Below are 19889 nucleotides of genomic sequence, written 5' to 3'. Positions count from 1 at the left end.
TTTTAGCTATAACTGCACCAATCTGTGTGAAACTTTGCACGCACACTCCCTAGAGGCCAAGGAAAAACATTTGCCCTGCATTTTTCGTATGCCTTTTAGAGCGCCACCAGCAGGCTGAGTTTTGTAAAACACATTTTTTGCTCTTACTCCTTCAGATTCTGTCCAAAACGCAAATCGGTAACAGTATCTCTATAGTCATATGATCAAGATGGATGTGTCCGATATTTCATATTCCATCCTACTTGGCTAACATTGGCTTCCAAAGTTTGCACGATAGGTCCGTATTGAACAAAATTCCTCAAATCATGAACGCAGTGTGCGATTTCCGTGACATTTTGCACACACATTCCCACTAGGCCGAGAAAGAAATGCCACCCTTTTCACATTGGCCTGTTATAGCGCCACCAGCAGGTCTAATTTAGCAAACCGCATTTTTGGAACAAAATGCCTCAAATCATGAATGCAGTGTCCGATTGCCGTGCAAGGCCTAAGAAAAAATGGCACCCTTTTCACATTAGCCTATTATAGCGCCACCAGGAGGCCACAATAACCTACCTGACCTGGCGGAGACTTGTGCTCCAAGGAGCACTTTTTTTAGTTTTATATCAGAAGGTGGGACTTTTGGTCTACCTCTGTAGTTCATAAAAACACATGGCAGGTCCTCTCAAGTATAATATATAAACAATCTCGGAACCCAGAGTACAACTGAAAAGGAAAAACAGCGACCTCTGCTGTTCGTTCCTCTTCAGTTACACTCTGGGACAATGCCAACAAAGCACACGTGCGCAAGGAAACCGGGGTTTAAGTCTCCCTTCAAGCTCCACTTCCGGGTGGTGCGACTACATTTTCATTCCCACTAACAATATTTCTACACGGAACACTAACACCACTTCTCCCAGAGAACATGGATCGTTTTGGTTATAAGCCCACTTGTTTCTATGATGAAAGAGTAAGTTCAAATGTGAATATCTTTCCGTGGTTTTAGCAGGGAAGATCGACGGACACGTGAATCCCGCCCACTACATTTGATTGGGTAAAGCGCGGCCTGCTTCCTGATCTGAAGGCACGCCCACTCCCACACAGTGTGTACACGTTCTGACGAACCTTCAGGACAGATTCCAACGCAGTGCAGAATCTGTTCTTGAGAGATTAATATATAAATGGTCTTGAAACTAACCCTAACCATAGAAATCAGTTCAAATTGATTCAATGCGATTCATTGAAATGCATTAATTAAATTTAATAATTTAATTCAGTTTCAACCTTGAATCTGGATGGGTGGTTTTGAGCATTTCAGGGTAAATATTATAATATTGTGTTCTCACGAATATCGAATGTATGTGAATACTATTTGTTGTACTTAGGCGTAGATATGGTTATAGGGCCATCTTCTCCTGAACATCAATAGGATTGATTGAGGTACAGCCACAATAGCTTTACAAAGTGTGCATTTGGTATAGGGCGTTACATGAGAACATAAAATCAATCTGTAAAATCCCCCACCCCCCTAAAACTCGAGCCCACAAATGCACTGAAAAGCAACACTGTCTCTCAAGACCACAACATGAACACAACAAGGCAAGGCAAGTGAAAATGTAACGAGTTGTAGCAGTGGTCAACTTAGTGGTACCCTGTGTGATTACACAATGCAGCACATTTTAGCTTGCTTTTCCACTGTTTTGACAAAGTAAAATAGGGCTTAAATGTTTAAGGGGTTAATCTGAGATCTACAGCGGTAGCTATAGCATTTTTCACTTCAGTCGTGCAAGTTGTATGTCTATGAGTAGTTGTGTGTGCCCTATGCACACTGCTACAGAATAATTGAATCAGCCTCAGATATGGACTGCTTTAGTCTCCACTGATACAGTAACATCATTGTGGAGTCCTGGAGCCCATTAGCAACACGAGAAGACATCAGATGATGCGTTTCTTCTTATTGTGTTACAGATATATACTGTAACCCAGTATGTACGATCCTTCTCCCTGCCCTTCTCTTTCGTTATCGCTCAAATGCCTCCCACCCTCCATCTACAACTTTCTTTCTTTCTTTCAATGGAATTAGTCAAATCAGTGTAGCATTTGATGGGAGATGAGGGGGGGGGGGGGGTCCAAGCATCTGCTTGTGATACTTGCTGATAGTTGCTTTGATGTAAAACTGCATATTTGCCCATACTGACCATATTGTATTGTCAACTCATCTCATTGTTACTCTTTGATGTACAATTTCCAGCTTATAGCCTGGGGTACATCTGTTTTGTGTATAGCCTACATAATAATGTAAGAGAGCTATTGAAAGGAAGAAATTAAAGCCATTTGTTGTTGAGCATTTCATTTTATTGTTTTGTCAGTGCCTGTCAGTGACAAAACAAGCCTTTTCCCATGGAAAAAATACTTTGCAGGATATGTCATGGTTCCCGCCAGGATTTATACATTTAGATATATGGTGACAGAAAATAAAGATTTTGCTTTTCAGGTAAGTTGTTCATTTGTTAAACAAGCATACAAGACATGCTAAACATGTACACTCATGCAAATACTACCGTATACAACTATATATTTTTTTCTTATACCTTATACATGGAGACAATATTTGAGACAAGAACAGCAGACCAAATGTGCTTAATTATTTCCACATATCCTTATTCCTTAATAAAAAGGTTTGCTGTATTCATAGTGGATGCTTTGTGGAGCTGTTGTGAACAGTTCTATAGTTTCTACCATGGGAACTTTTGTGTTTCTACATACAATACATTATTATATTAAAGTAAATACAATTTCTGTATGTTGAAGTTTTCTGTATGTTGAACCCAACTCACTACTTCTACTGTAGGTTGGCCTGGCCTGTCCTCACATCCTACTATACATTAAGCATGAGCTGGGGCCCCTGTCAGTTAGCTATACTGGCCAAGAGAGAAGGCCCCTGAGTCACTTGACTGCTTCTCCTCGTGTTTGTACAGCTGGGAGCGGTACAGCCCGTTGGTGGGTGAATCAACCCCCTTGTCTGATACCTGAGAGAGAGACAGACAGACAGACAGACAGACAGACAGACAGACAGACAGACAGACAGACAGACAGACAGACACAGAGAGAGTTAGAGAGAGACAGAGAGATACAATGTCCGGTTTGGTGTTCTTTAAAGTACTGTAATCGAATCAACATAGTTACGGTTTATTACATACTAGGGATTTGTACACAATCTGTATATGCAGCGTATATGCAGATTAAACTGAAACATTCTGAATGTACATGGAGCGTTAAATACAGCATGTGGGGGGAGAGGGAAAAGTATCAGTTTGAACAGACAAAAATGTAATGTGCATTATGTGCAGTTTGCATACTCCACTTGGATACTTTACCTCTTCAAACTTTTTGGCCTTGTACTGCTCCGCCCCTTTCAGGAAGTTCAGCAGTATGATGTCACACAGAACCGTACCCTTGGACCAATCACATAAAGACAAGCTGCTCTTATGCTCTTTTGATTGATTGATTGACATATCTATTGTCAAAATAAAGACATATTAATCATATATTCAGTGCCTCACTAGGAGGCATCATATTTGTACATTTGTCAAAGATGAAGCATAATAAAGCCCAGGAGCTGGTTTCCATTTATTTATTTATCTATTCATTCATTCATTCATTCATGCATTCATTCATTCATTTACAAAAAAGTAAAGACTCACCACTCCGACAGAAGTGAAGGCTGCCACCATATTGATGAGTGTAGGAATCATGTTGAACTTCCCAGCCTGGAGAGAACACATAGGCTGTAGTTAAAATCACACTTCTCAGTCTAGTTGGCACAACAAGAATCTAAACTCCATGTTGAGCAACGAAGAAGACGTAGGAGATTGTTGAACAAAAATGATAAATTAGGCATACTCACATTTCCATAGACTAGTACATCAAACCTGATAGCATAGGCTTTGACCAGCGTACGATAATCAGTCCCATTGTCCATCTTATAGTATTTAGCAAACCTACGTGCAGAGGAAACCAAAGCACTCATTACACAGTGTGAAGACTAACAGTATACTTGATAACGATTAATTGTTTACTTTTATGAATCGTCTACTAATGGTTCATATGAAACCTGGCCAGCCCCGGTGTAGAGCTGTGAGCTTGTAGATCTGCTATTGTTTTGCAGAATGTTCTCTTATCTTTGCATATTGTTTACCTATTATAACTTGCCCAGAATAGGGACGCTAGGGTTCATGTGGTTAAACCCATGACATCTAGGATAAGTACTGTACTGGCTGAGCAAGCATCCTCCAAAGTTAGCTGATCAGTGCTAGATTTTCAGGCCGCTCAAATCTAGTCTCATATCGCGCTGCTCAGAGCAATGGTCACCGAGTTATGATCATTTGAAGTGTTAAACACTGCTGTACTGGGGGGCGCTCGGTGGCCTAGCGGTCCAGGCGCATACCACATATACAGTATACTCTACACATATACTCTAATGCGTGTCGTGGGTTCGAATTCCGATCTCCACTGTGTAACTATCAATAAAGGCAGAAAAGCCCCAAAAATATTGTGAAAAAAAGCAACACTGCTGTGTAGTGCAATTGTTTTCTTGGCGTGAAAAGTCCCCAGTCCCCTGAACAGTATTTGCCAGTCCCCCGAACAGTATTTGTGCCAAGTTTGGTGTGGATTGTGGCAATGGTGTGCCTGTGGCTCCCCTGGGGCTATACATGGCCCCTGGTGTGACTATTGTCATGGCAGACCCGACCCTGAACAGTGTTTGTGCCAAGTTTGTTGTGGATTGGAGCAACAATGCGCCTTGTAAGTCCAGATGATACGTTTGTGTCTTCCACCGTCGGTCCACCATCGGTCCTCCCACCCACCCTCTAGGCAATTGTTATAGGATAGTACATTTAGATTAGCTATCAAAAGTACATTAGAAAAGGTGTGCCCACTGGCCTAGTGGTCCAGGTGCATACCACATACGCTGGTAATCCAGCTTGACAGCGTGTCGCGGTTTCGACTCCCGATCCAGACGACCTTTGCTGTGTGTCACCTCCCCATCTCCCATTTCCTGTCAGCCTACTGTCCTGTCAAATAAAGGCATGAAAAAGTGCCCCCCCCTGGCTTTGATCCTTTTAGGATTTCTTGTTTATTTAGTCAGTCATAAGCCCCAGCAGCACATCATACACAGGGAACGTTTCGGCCCGCAGGCCTTCCTCATTCACGCTGAGGAAGAAATCCTAAAAGGATCAAAGCGAGTTCTGGTGATCTTTTCTAAGATACTCTTTCTGCCAGAACCGTGCACCCGATACACGTGAACTACTGTATGAACTATTCTTCTGATGAGTGCTCGCCTCTCTCTTTTTCAAGCTATCATCAGTACATGACAGTGGGCATGCAACACACTTTACGGTCAAATTTACAGTCAAAGAAATGAATACCTGAAGTTGTAGCCAGGAGAGACAGCGTTCCCCTGTGACATGGCGTCCAGCCGGGTGAAAGAGTAGGAGGGGCTACACTCATTCTCATCTTTGTCCAGGTCACACATCCACGAGATCTTTATCCCTATCACTCCTCCCTGAGGGTGGCACAGGTGACACACATTGACACAGAATAGGGGCAGCCATAGCCGAATGGTTAGAGAGGCTGCCTGGGAAACAAAAGGTCTCAGGTTTGAGCCTCCCAGGGTCAAGGTGTCCCTGAGCGGAACGCTTAAAGGAGCAGTTCACCCCAAAAATTACTTGTTTTTTATCAATTACACACCCCATGAGGCCTTGAATTCATCGAGATTGTTTTGTTTTTGTCGCATTCCAATAATGTTATGACCGGTGGTCTCTCCGGGTTGTTGTCTCAGGAATGCAACAAAAACTAAAAGAATCTCCATGAATTCAAGGCTTCATGGGGCGTGTAATTGGTATAAAGTAAGTCATATTTTGGGTGAACTACTCCTTTAACCCTTAACTGAGTTGAATTGAATGGATACAATTTTTATTAATGGAAAAAGTCAGAGAGAAAACACGAGAGCAGACTAATCCTGTACTTGTGTACATTTTGTGTTTGGGTTGTAATCGCGTGCATGCGCGCGCGTGTGCGTATGGGTGTGGGTGTGTACACCTTGTGTGCCAGGTTGGTGAAGTCCTGCTCTGCGTAGCGGACCACATCTCCCACTTTGAAGATGGGACAGTAGGTGTTGTTCTCATGGTCATAGTTACATGACTTGATGTAGCTGGCTGTGATGGTGGGTAGGAAGTTCCCTCTGCATGTGTGCGCACGCGCACACACACACACACACACACACACACACACACACACACACTTAACTAAGTCTGTATAAATATATTGAAAATCATGAGTCATCATCATCATCATCATCATCATCCCTACTTGGTGAAGCTGAAGAGTGGGAAGCGGATGCTGTTCTTGATGAAGATAGTGAAATTCTCCACCTCCATCATAGGTTCACTGAGGAAGAGAGAAAACATCAAACGGATATAATACAATCTGTGTGTCTCAGTCCCAGTCTGCAGGTGCATTGGACTGAGCACTCATGCTGAGTAATGCACACTCATTCTCTGCCCAATAGCCCAATGTCAATACATGTCATTGTTTATACACAGCAACAGAATCATACATCACGTTTTTTACCCCCAGTTTATTGTCTCCGCCAGGCCGAAGGCATGGTGGAGAGTATGTTTTACCCTCTGTCCGTCCGTGTGTGTGTGTCTGACCGCTCACAGCTAACATTGGTCAAGCTTCACATGACATCACAATATGTAATATAAATAGGTAAGACAGGATTAATCAGGAACAGTACTTTCTTTTACCACCTCGCCTGGCGGAGACCTGTGCTCCGAGGAGCACATTTTCTAGTTTTATTTTGTTTTATTTCTCATATGTCCATTAAGAAATCATGTTTGAGTTTCATTTGTAAATCAGACTTTTCTCCAACGACCATTTTCGGCTCTAGACTTTACACATCAACCTGTGGGTTAAAATGCAACATAACTGACAAAAATAATGTTAACAGTATTTCTGTATTGTGTTGGATTACCTATGTCATGCATATTTAAAGATTAGTAGATTTGCATGCTGTATTGAAATGAGGTGACCACAGAGTGCTTAAAACAACTTATTGCAATAATGTATCCAGTTTGATTCTGGCTGCTGAACTGCATTGTTGCATATCAACACAAAATGGAAGTATGGTATAGCCTATGTATATTTTAATGCAATGTGATCTTTTTAGCCATAAAGTGTTGTTTTGTATGTTGTATGTAAAAATGTGTTTCCACACTGATGGGTTATGTGACTTATGTCGGTCTCTCTCTCTCTCTCTCTCTCTCACACACGCAGGCACGCACGCAGGCACGCACGCAGGCACGCAGGTGCGCAGGCACGCACGCGCGCGCACACACACACACACACACACACACACACACACACACACACACACACACACACACACACACACACACACACACACACACAATGCTGTCTCACGTCTTTATGTAGTCTATCTCAGCGGGGCACCAGCCTTTCATCTCACACGTCTTCATGGAGTCATTAAAACGAACACACCTCCCTGTCCCAAAGCCTGATGGGAGGAGGAAAGTGATGACAAAAAAAAGGAGGAAGAGTAATAAAAGAGAAGAGGGTGAGAAATCAACCTGTAACACAGTGGTTTCCAAACCTTTTCTGGATCAGGACCCACTTGAAAATCTCGAAAGCGTTTTCAGCCCACCCATCTGATCACTTAACAAGTGGTCAGATGGGTGTGCATTATCAGAGTATGTTTATTTTAATGCTCAATCAATCGATTGTGTTCCGTCTTGGAACTAACATAGTATACTTAAAATTCCTATTTATCTGTAACACAATACACTTTTTGCACTTTTCAAGGATTTAGAAAAGAAAATCCCGTGACCTTTTTTTACATGATTTTGTAATAGTTTTATATGAATGTTGTGTTATCAATAAAGTCTTATAGATAACACAACATTGGCAAGTGTTTTGGGGGCCCACTTGCTATATCCTCATGACCCACCACTGGGCCCCAGACCACAGGTTGGGAATGGGTGCTGTAACATGTTTTGAGGGACAGGAGGAGAGAACATGAGAACAGGAGGGAGGAAGGGGAGGAAAGAGAGCAGAGAAGAATCTTACCATATCCTCCCGCCTTGTTGAGGTACTTGGTGCAGTTGTTGTCATCAATACACCTGAATTTCATCTCACTCTGTCTCACACACGCACACACACACACACGCACGCGCGCACACGCTCACATGCACGCACGCACACACGCACAGGCACACACACACACACACACACACACACACACACACACACACACACACACACACACACACACACACACACACACACACACACACACACACACACACACACACACACACACACACACACACACACACATGCACACATGCATAAAATGTGAGTAATAATTAATCATGGTTCAGGGAACTGTACTGACTATGTATTTAAGGACTCCCACATTACTACAGTATGTATTTGGCTATGAACCCTCATGTGAAAATTATGTTGTGCCAGGGACCCCCATACAAGACTTATTTGTTTAAATGTTACAAAAATATTGATGTATATATAGGGTTAAAGTGGCTGAACTGATTTTAATGCCATTAACTCGTTTTGCTGGGGCCCCCCTGGAATCCCCTCAAGGACCCCTGGGGGTCCCTGGACCCAACTTTGAGAACCACTGGTATAGTGTGCTGTTGTTGTAGCAGTGACAGCAGTGACGTGTGTAGTCCCTGACTCACTGCAAGCGTCAGACCAGCGCATTATCAAATCTTTGTTTACAACGGCTGTGGCCAAACTTAAGGCATCAAGTGGACTCTCAGAGCTCGGTTCCATTTTGGAGTGTTGAAAAAAATGGATCAACCACTTTTTATTGATTTGTTTTCTCTTGGTGCACGTCAGTGACGCTTTCAGTGTGTCATGGACTTTTGTTGTAGGAGTTGTGGCAGTAACAGCAGTGACAGTAATTCTCCTACACTGTAGGTATTAGGACTTGCAGTGAGTGCTATTAGCTTACCTCAGGGCAGTGCCCTTGTACTTGGTTTTCTGTGGTGATGAGTTTGGTGATGATGCAGAAAACAGAGGCTCCCTGTGGAATGCATAACACATAATCCATAATCCAACACCACATATTTCAACATCAATCCATCCCTCCATACATCCCTCCCTACATACATACATACATACATACAGTACATACATACATACATACATACATACATACATACATACATACATACATACATACATACATACATACATACATACATACATACATACATACATACATACATACATACATACATACATACATACATACATACATACATACATACATACATACATACATACATACATACATACATACATACATACATACATACATACACACACACATACATACATACTGTACAACCATACATATAAACTACCTCTGTAGGGGTGACGTAGTCGGCAACATCCATGACTTTATTGTTGTAGATTCCAAATCCTTTGACCTTGGTCATCACTGAAGACTCTACGGCAGTGTCCCTCACCTGGTAGGCCTTCTCATGGAGAAACACCCACCTGGCACACACACGCACACGCGCACGCGCACACGCACACACACACACACACGCACGCACGCACGCACGCACGCACGCACGCACGCACGCACGCACGCACGCACGCACGCACGCACGCACGCACGCACACACACACACACACACACACACACACACACACACACACACACACACACACACACACACACACACACACACACACACACACACACTAATAATACTTGTCTCTCAACAAGATTGCCCTAATTTGTTTTTCAAATGCATCGCAATGCATTGTACAATGAAGCTTTTAGGGCTTAAGTGGTTAAAGAACAGATTATTAAGGAAAGTAGCTGTTCATGATATTTATTCATTGAGGCAGCCCTAGCTGAGTAGGTAAAGATGCCGTCATCAGAAGGTCACCGGTTCGCCTCCCGGCCCACCCATATCTATGTGTCGAAGTGTCCCTGAGCATGACACTTAACCCCTAACAGCTCCCCCACCGAGCGCTCATCATGACCATCTGAGCAGCCATCAGCTGGTTGAAGCTGAAACTGAACGTTTACAAAGGTCTCCCCTTCCCGTATGTATGCTATTGTAAACAGAGTGCATCCTAGGGGCCAGAGGCTCCATTTACCGTATAAGACAGGAATACCTGTATCTACCATCAATGTCTCACCACACTATGTGGTTCCTGTTGTTTGTATTCCATATTCCAAATTATGGAATGTGTCTATAGAAATAAAGGGCTATACAAAGGAAAATGTACCATTTTTATCAGGGTTAGATTTGTTACAAAAAGAGCTTAACCGCTTAAGTCCTATAGGCCTACAATACTTCTTCATACAAATATCAAAAATAGCAACAATCTGCTATTTTAGATCAACATTTTTATGTATATCTAAAATAGCAAAATAGGTATGCCAGGGTTAATGAGGTTAACATGCATTTTCAATAAAATTGTTAAACTGTGATATTATCAAACATAGATAAGGAAATCCATGTATTTATTTCAGCCTGTCCAGAAGCAGGGATAAAACATATCCCCACTGGTAAATACCCCAGTGGGTATAGAGGGGGTATATAAAAATCTGATACCCCCCAAGCAAGTCGAGCCCTGATTATTATTACAGTAATGTTGTGACTCCAAGTATACTGAACTTTACTTTTATAATACTAAAAAGTTGACTTTTGGCAGACCACAAAGCCTCTAAACCAGGAGGAGGAAGCAGATACTGACCCGACAAAGTAGGTGATGATGAGCAGCTGAACGACGCGGTTTATGATGCCGATGGTCCAGCTCTTCACCACCACTGACTTGGTGGTCTCATAAGTGAAGAAGTTGGTGATGAACGACCACATGATAGCAAGCAGTGTGCGTTTAAGAAATCCTCCTGAAGACTCCTTGCTAGTATCCGGCCTTTTCATTCTTTCTTGAGCTATTTCCCCCAAATTGTCAGCGTGGCAACGAACATCTTTGATGCAATCTGCATTTCTGTTGTTTTATTGTTATTTTCTATGACTGAAATAATATCAGTGTTCCAAAAATATTCAGTATTCCTTATTTTCCTCTGATGGCCGCAGCTTTCAAATATCCAGCTGATGATGTTGAAGTTCAGCCTCAGTAAGTGAACAACCTGCTCCTCCAACTCTTCTTATCTCACCATCTCTCATCTCCGAGTTTTGCCCTTCCTCTCTCTCTCTCTCTCTCTCTCTCTCTCTCTCTCTCTCCCTCTCTCTCTCTCTCTCTCTCTCTCTCTCTCTCTCTCTCTCTCTCTCTCTCTCTCTCTTGGTCTGTCTGTATGTCTGTCAATTTCTCTCTCTCTGTTCTCTCTTTCACTCTCCGACTCACTCTTTGCATTTTTTTTCTTTTTTTACATTAATTATTCTTCAAACACACAAACACATGCACGTACACATGCACATCACAAGCCATATCCGAGGGGGTGAAATTTCACACTAATGTAATGGGGGTTCCATCCTAACAAGTGAACTGGAGGGTATGTGTGTGTAGGGCTCTGAAATGGTCACTTATGACATGAAGTCAACGACAATGATGGACTGTGATTGGATGAAAGTGAGGAAGTGGTGACATGAGATCTCTGTGTTAAGTCATCTGTACATTAGACAGTGATGTATGTCTTATCATCTCTCTCTCTCTCTCTCTCTCACACGCGCGTGTGAGTATGTTATCAGCTCTCTATCAGTCCTCTCTCTCTCTCTCTCTCTCTCTCTCTCTCTGGGTATGGTTACTAGTGTCTAATCAGTGGGGAAATGAAAAACTGGGTTGGAGAGAGGACTGATAGAGAGCTGATAACACACACACACACACACACACACACACGCACGCACACACACACCCACTGATGTGTGTGTGTGTGTGTGTGTGTGTGTGTGTGTGTGTGTGTGTGTGTGTGTGTGTGTGTGTGTGTGTGTGTGTGCGCGGTATAGCAGTTAAAAGGCAGGAAGACAAGCCATTTCCTGTCAACTGAAAACATGTTCAACTGCAACGAGACATGGGGAAACACACACACACACACGCACACGCACGCGCGCGCGCGCGCGCGCGCGCGCGCACGCACGCACACACACACACACACACACACACACACACACACACACACACACACACACACACACACACACACACACACACACACACACACACACACACACACACACACACACACACACACACACACACACACACACACACAGACGCCATAGTCTGTTATGGTTAGTAGACCCCAGAGAGCAGAGGTCTCCATCATGAACTTGGAAATCACTTTGCACTGCAACGCTTGGCTTGTCAATTAGAGTCCAGTGTTACTGAATGGATCAACTGTTGTCATCAGTTATTACTTTGAGTTTGAGTTTTTATTTGTCTATTAAAGCCAAATGTATTACATTTGTTTTATTAAAGCCATATTTATACTCAGACTTATGACTATGTCCATCCCAAAAACAGCCGATCTAAAAGCTCCCAGCGCAAGTAAATCTGCAATTTTTATGTTTTACGCGCAGATAGAAGTAAGTTCAACTATTTCAAAAGTGGTTCAAAGCCAATTTAAAGTTAAAGCGGCACTATGTAACTTGTAAGGTATGGAGAGTATGTTACTGTAATACAATATAAAATACAATTGGGGTGGTTGTATTTTGTCTCCCTGCTCTTCTATTGAGAGATTTAGATCGAGTCTTAAGGTCATGTCTCACCTATGGAGACACAGAAATTGATAAAAATGTTGTCCAGATGGTCAAGACTAAATTAATCCCCTGAGCAAGCAGGCAGGCTCTATTAGCTCAATGGTAAAAATGTCATCACTTGCACAGGAAACAGGGTTCAAATCCGGGGTAGAAGAGGAAAGTTATAGTGCAGCTTTAATCTCCTTCTGAATTACTGATTTTAGAATTTACTCTACATGATAAATCGACTTAGTTACAGAAATAAGAGTACTTGAAGTTATTTATCACTGCTGTCAGCTACATGCTGCGCTGTGAGACAACTCCTGCATTTAAATGATCACGCCGTTCTTGTTAAATTAACAAAATTATCTAGAAAATGCATACACAGTACAATCCGCAGTTTATGTACAATGTACCGGAACTCAATTAAAGGTTAATGTCCATGTTGTTTTCCTCTCTGTTCTCAAGCATGTTGAGAACATTTCTACGACTGACAGATGTTGAAACATCCTGAAGCTTCCCACCACTGTATAGATGGCTTTAGCTGCTCTGTGGTCAGAGTGATAACGTATTAACCTTATGAACCGCATGATACACTTAACCAACCAACCAACCAACCAACCAAAGTCCTTGCCACCCCAGTTGCCACCACAATGGAGTCAACTGGGGTGGCATATATTATGTATGTAAATTATATTATATATTATATTGTATTATATTATGAATTAAATTAAACTGCTGATCTAAAATTGCCGATGAACAAGCTCACAACACATTGTGAGCTTATAGATTCAGCAATTTTTCACACACAACACTGTCCTATGATGAAGCATAAATCAGGCTTAAATATCTCATCACAAATCTTTGGTCTGGACTAGGCTAAAGATAGCAAGCAGACTAGATGGTAATGTTGGACTGGAGAGCACAAGCTGACAGCAAAGACGCTTTTAGAATAGATATTCTTTCCCGTCATGGACTCAGTGATTGGTGAGATGGAGAAATGTTTCTCAAAATTAAACTTAAATCATAATAAAGGCAATACCCAAAGGCAAAACCCATCAAGCAGTTACTTGAGGAGGAAATTGTTATGTTTTTGTCAGAGGCTTATGGCTCGTATTTGCAAGAACTTAGTTCCATAATAATTCCATTATTACATTAGGCTGCAAGAGCCTTAGATTAAAATAGAAGCACAATATTGATCTAATTGAGGTTTGTGGATAAAACAAGTGAACATAATAGACCTAACCACAACATTGTGGGTTCAGTTCCAACTCCATGCCTTCTCTCTACACGCTCTTTGCTGTCCATCTTAATGTGCTGAGAGAGAGCAGATAATGCCTCACAAATACACTTTGAAAACGTTAGCTGTTGTTTACAAGAATGATTTACACAGGCAATAATGATGTGCAGTCATAAAATCAAAATAACATCCATAAACATATGGTTTGCCTTGCTAAATACGCTCTGCAAGCACTGGAGCACATTCTGAGTGCTTTCTGGCCATTAAGGAATTCAGAGCGAGTGAGAATTCGGAGTTGTCTGAGCGTCACAGACAACTGACAAAAATGCTGAAAAAACGATCAAAACGGTCCACAAAAAAACACGCTATTTGCGGAGTATTGATCGTAAAGTCAGTAAGAAGACTCTGAAGACTCTTGCAGTGGCCCTCATACAAGGTCATTACGATTATGCATGTACTTCATGGTATCACAACACCACCAAGGCCTTAAAAACAAGGCTCCAAACATCCCAAAACAAACTTGTAAGGCTACTTCTTGGCCTCAACTACAAAATCCATCTAACCCCTGATCATTTTGATAGGATTGGATGGCTTAGGGTTGCGGACAGAGTACAGCAACTTGCTATGGGCCTGGTCTTCAAGATATATCACAACATTGGGATCCCCCTGTATTTGTCAAAATACTTCCAAAATGTTAATGATGTCCACGATCACAATACCAGAGGCAGCTCCACAAACCTTGTCCAACCCTTTTTTGGCTCAACAAAGGGAAGTAACTCGTTCTCATGCTATTCATCAAAAATGTGGAACGCCCTACCAAAAGGAGTAAAGGAGTGTAAAACCCTACTCTCTTTCAAAACAGCCCTAAAGATAGACCTTCAGGAGGCTGCAATTGGAAAATGGCCCCTGTCTAAGTCCTAACCTAACCTACCCCCCTACCCCCCCCCCCCCTCTCTCCTTCTCCTTTTGTACATATTTCTCACTCTTCATACCAGTAACCTGTAAACTGATTGTATGACATTCTATAGTAGTTGTGTATATCTGTCTGTCTCTTATATGTCATCATGATTTGTGTGCATGGGGAACTCATTTGAAACAAGCTCTGTGCTTTTATGAGTCTTCCAGTTTAGTAGACCTTGTATTGTGAATTTGTACTTCCATGTACTGTTGTTCTCATGTCTTACTAAATAAAGTACATCAATCAATCAATCAATCAGTCAGAACATTAACGACAACAATGGTGGAGGAACTCATTGAAACATGCAGTGATTGCAGTTTGTTGTTGTTACTCTAGACAGCATTCAACATGCATCTTGCAACAGAACAGTTAAAGGTAGGGTAAGTGATATTTCGTTTTTTAAATAAGTCTTAAATTGCTTTATATTCTGATAGTAGCTCTCATTGGTATAGAGTCAGTGCTTGTTCAGTAACAGGGGTCTCCCCATCTCTCCAGCTCTTGATTAAACAGAAAATGGATGTTCAGGTTGGGATACCAATTTTATCAGGAGAGAGAACTCACACATGATACAGGATAAACAAGTGAAATTGGAAGTGATTACACCAAGAAATGAGCAGACAAAATTGGAATTTACTGTTTATTAAGGATCTGGATAGACGCAGAGACCCCTGCTACTGATCAAACACTCTATAGAAATGATTATCACAATATAGTGCTTTAACCTTTTCATTAAAAAAAAAAAACGTTTTGTTTTAACTCAAAAAGAACACTTATAGGCCTACCCTATACCTTTAAGTTTAACAATCGTGTTTATACATCAGATGAATTAACCTTAATTTGAAAACATTTTAAAAGATGAAAAATAGCAACGTTATTTAATGAGTATCTACTCTGACAGTTCGTAAATTTACTTCTACCCGAGCGCACAATGACATAAACAATTGAGCGCTCTGAAATTGGAGCAGATGCTCAGGGCGTATTCATGAACGCACCCATGAACGTAAAGCTAAAGTACAATCTGTACGTTTCTTATCCTCTCACAACGGAGAGTTAATTGCAACTGTAACCGGTCACTCGCGTGGGCAATCAAACGTCTGTGGTGGGTGGGAATCCAACATTGGACAGGGTAAATATTGGATTTATGAGCTTTGTGCAATACTACTTGACAACCGGCATAGGTGTCATACCCGTCACCAGTGACTACATTTCTCAACGAAAGGATTCGAATTCAAAAATAGCAGCGGATCTACAAGCTCAAAACGCGTCGCTTCGCGGCATGTTTCGAGCTTATAGATCTGCTACTTTTGATACTTTCGTGTGACGCTGTAGAGTAGTATGATCGAGCAGGGCGTTCATTTACAAAAAAAAACACAAAAAGTTAAAATACAGAGATAAGAGGTTACTGCCTGACAGCGACGATACTAGTTACATTATATTGTATGAACATACTCTATCATACAGATAGGTTGAAATAAAATTGTATACGTTAAAATAAGTTCCAGATTACACGTTTAACTACATCCATTTCTATGGTACCACATGACATTGAGGCTAGCCCACACAGAGACACACAATATATCACTAATGACAGTGGTACTTAGTGGTCCAGCTCATATTTCTACAACTCCCCTAAGGCCAGGAAACATATAGCTGATGATGTCATATACTTTCAGCATGTCCTCTGTATGGTCATAGACATAATAACATCATTTATCTATTCTTCGTTCTGGGCTTCTTTGATTGCTTTCTCTTTTATATAAATAATAAATAAATTCTGACTTAAGTTCAGGCTGAGTTCCTGATTTGATGGCACTGGAAATCGGTTGGCACTTGAGGAAAAGCCATTTAGGGTTCATCCTGGAATCAGATTAAATTAGATTATGAAATAACTTGTATACAAATGTACATTTTGGCCAGAGTGTGGCACTAGGTATGATAGGTCATGGGGTCAACTCAAGTTGTTCTTCCAGCTAGTTTCATAATCAGGGAAATATGTAACAAAAATAGGTTCAGTTGTTCACTTCCGGCAGAAAGTGTGAACATTTGCACATGGAATCTTTGCCTATGCTGATTTAAAATGTTGCCAGATCCAAGCACTTTTAAAATGAGAATTCAAAATGGCTGCCAACATTTTTGGTTCAATTAGGTTTTGTATTCCAATATTTGACACCTCATCACTTTTGAATGTGAAACAAGTTTGTTTTGATGAAATCCAAATTGTAAAGCAGCAATACTTTGAAAATTTTAGTTTCTGCAGATTAATTTTGCAGATTAGGGTCTGTTTTTATAGTAAATTTGATTGAAACCAGTGTTTCTCCAAAGTGCTTTATCTGAGCCTCATGATGTTGGTGTCTCTACCTACTGTATGTTTTCAGGGGTACTCTTTCACATGAGATCATATTACTATGGGTTCACACTTATTTAATATTTTTGTAGCAACAGTGAAAACTCATTCTTCAAAAACATCCAGTAGTATCCAGAAAGCCTTTGCATCAGATCTCAATAATGCAATCAGTACATTCGAAAACCTGGGGAATCTATTCTCAGAAGAGAGTAACAACTTGTATGTGCTTGACATCAAAGTCATCATGCCTGATGAAGTGGTGGCCACAGTGCAATCTGTGGAGGACATTGGCAAAACACAATTTGACAGCTTTGAGGAGAATCAGTTAGAACCTAAGAAGTGTAACAGTGTGGTGACGAAGGAGGAGCCCGACCAGGAGGCCACCCACAGAGCCTAGTCCCTCCACGTGCCAGAGCCTCTCCTTTCCCCTGTCCTGGCAGAGTAGTTCCGGAGAAGCGGATTGAGTGGCCCTGTCTTTCCCTAAGAGGACTGACCGTGGGTAGCTACTGGGACGTAAGTCAGGGCTTGATCAACCCCGACTGGGTCACCTGGGCGAGGGTGTATGTTGTTGCGAGACCCGAAACACCCGTCGACCCCAGGCTACAACACTGATGATACGTCCCAGGTGCATCCACGTGATGTTTTTCTTTATATGGTCAGTACATTCGGTAACTATGTACAGAAACAGTTCCTTTCGCACGTTGCACGAAAGTTGAACGAGGAGACTGTGATGCGTGTTGATGTGGTGTGGGACACTGCAGAACGGACAGTCTCAAGGAAGGAACCAGGCTTGGTTGTGGCACCGGCATACCACTCCATGTGCCATGAAAGTGGAGCAGCTTCCTTCGTGTAGATTCCAACAAAAAGACATTATTCGGCTTCCTCGCAGCTGCTCTGGAAGCAATGGTTGTACTTGTTCCAGACGGGAAAAACACTTCTCTCAACCCATGAAGAAGAGGTTATAGATCAAACCCCCCTTCTGATGTTTTTCAACTTCAACCATGTACACATGAAGAGGCTGATTCACGAATGTTGATACATGATGCCTGGCACGCTTACCAGCGGGGGTACAGAAGTGTCGACATTCATGCAACGGACACAGATGTCGTTGAGTTGGCTATCGCACTGGAAGTGTCATGAATGGTTGTGAACTGTGGTTGGCATTTGGACATGGAAAAACGTTTGGGGAAAGTCTTCTATCATCTCTCACACGCAGTGGCAGAAGTAACAAATGATGATATGGATGAAATAGAGAGGTTCTTTCGTCCTGTACAGAAGAACTTCTCCTCTGAAGAAAGTGAACGAGGCACGCAAGCAGCTATTTGCTCATAGACATCGCAAAGTGGAAAATATTCCACCGACTAAGGAGGCACTTCGTCAACATGTGAAGAGAGCAGTCTTTCAAGCGGTAACCGGTCAGGTCAGTTGAGTGGGCACCTGGATGAGTGGGCACCTGAATTAGGATTCGTGTTAGCATGCTGCTTTGTTGTTGGTAAGTGTATATTAAACCCACAGTTTTTTAAACTCACAAACACGACACAACAATGAGGTCAAAAGTACAATATAAGAGTTTATTTGCCAAAATAGTACTGAGGTCAAAAGTACTTAATTACATCATTATAATTACAGAGTCTCCACCCCAAGTGCCCACTCGTCCAGGTGTGTCCGAACTGTTGGATCCGGCAATTTTTTAATTCAGCCGCACAACAATACCTCAAGATGCAAAATGTCACACTTTAACAACCTTTTCACATATTTCCCTGGACTATAATATAATATAATATATAAAAACTTCAAAGTATTACACTGGGAAAGATATAAGGGATAATGGTAAAATAGCATTACACACACACACACACACACACACACACACACACACACACACACACACACACACACACACACACACACACACACACACACACACACACACACACACACACACACACACACACACACACACATTGGATTAGATTATGTGGTAAGTGGTCTGGCAGAACAGAGAGGAGGCGGTGATGGACAGAGGAAAGAGACACAAAAGAGAAGTGATGAAGAACCAAAGACTAACGGCATGGAAGGGGTTAAATCTATTTGTATTGATCCCTCTGCTGAAGAGAGAGAGAGAGAGAGAGAGAGAGAGAGAGAGAGAGAGAGAGAGAGAGAGAGAGAGAGAGAGAGAGAGAGAGAGAGAGAGAGAGAGAGAATAAATAGAATAGAATAGTGGAAGCTTGTTACTCATCACCATCATCATAGATGCATCCTTTGTGGTGATGGCGACGTTGTGTGTGTGTGTGTGTGTGTGTGTGTGTGTGTGTGTGTGTGCGCGCGTGCGTGCGTGTGTGTTCTGTGCAACACAGAAAACACCTACACCTATTGTCATGTCTACTCTGCCTTTTGTGTACACCCAGAAAGTTTTAAAATGTCTTAAATTCAATATTTAGATATTTCATATGAATTAAATCAGACACTCCTATATAAGCCCATTCAACTTCAAACTTCATTTTAACAGTAGGCTACTAGACTCATTGTCAACACACAACCCTGCTTCTGGTGACTGATATTGTCCTTCTAAGGACTCTGTAATTTTTTAAGGGTTTCAAA

At 41.8% G+C, this 19889-nt stretch overlaps 1 protein-coding gene across 1 annotated transcript; it reads right to left on the bottom strand.

The window, feature by feature from the left end:
* Positions 1–2356: 2356 nt before the first annotated feature.
* Positions 2357–11216, bottom strand: p2rx3b (purinergic receptor P2X, ligand-gated ion channel, 3b). The gene is made up of 12 exons (XM_084079379.1): positions 10804–11216; positions 9450–9585; positions 9035–9106; positions 8128–8197; positions 7465–7558; positions 6349–6426; positions 6079–6220; positions 5406–5542; positions 3887–3980; positions 3684–3749; positions 3357–3434; positions 2357–3008 (listed from the first exon to the last, which is right to left on the bottom strand). The coding sequence occupies exons 1-12, from the start codon at positions 10989–10991 to the stop codon at positions 2892–2894; spliced, it is 1272 nt and encodes a 423-aa protein (XP_083935505.1). The 5' UTR covers positions 10992–11216; the 3' UTR covers positions 2357–2891.
* Between the last annotated feature and the right edge of the window lie 8673 nt (positions 11217–19889).

Source organism: Gymnoscopelus microlampas, assembly GCF_963454915.1.
Source record: "Gymnoscopelus microlampas genome assembly, chromosome: 2".
NCBI lineage: Eukaryota > Metazoa > Chordata > Actinopteri > Myctophiformes > Myctophidae > Gymnoscopelus > Gymnoscopelus microlampas.
This window is presented reverse-complemented; position numbering and strand designations above follow the sequence as displayed.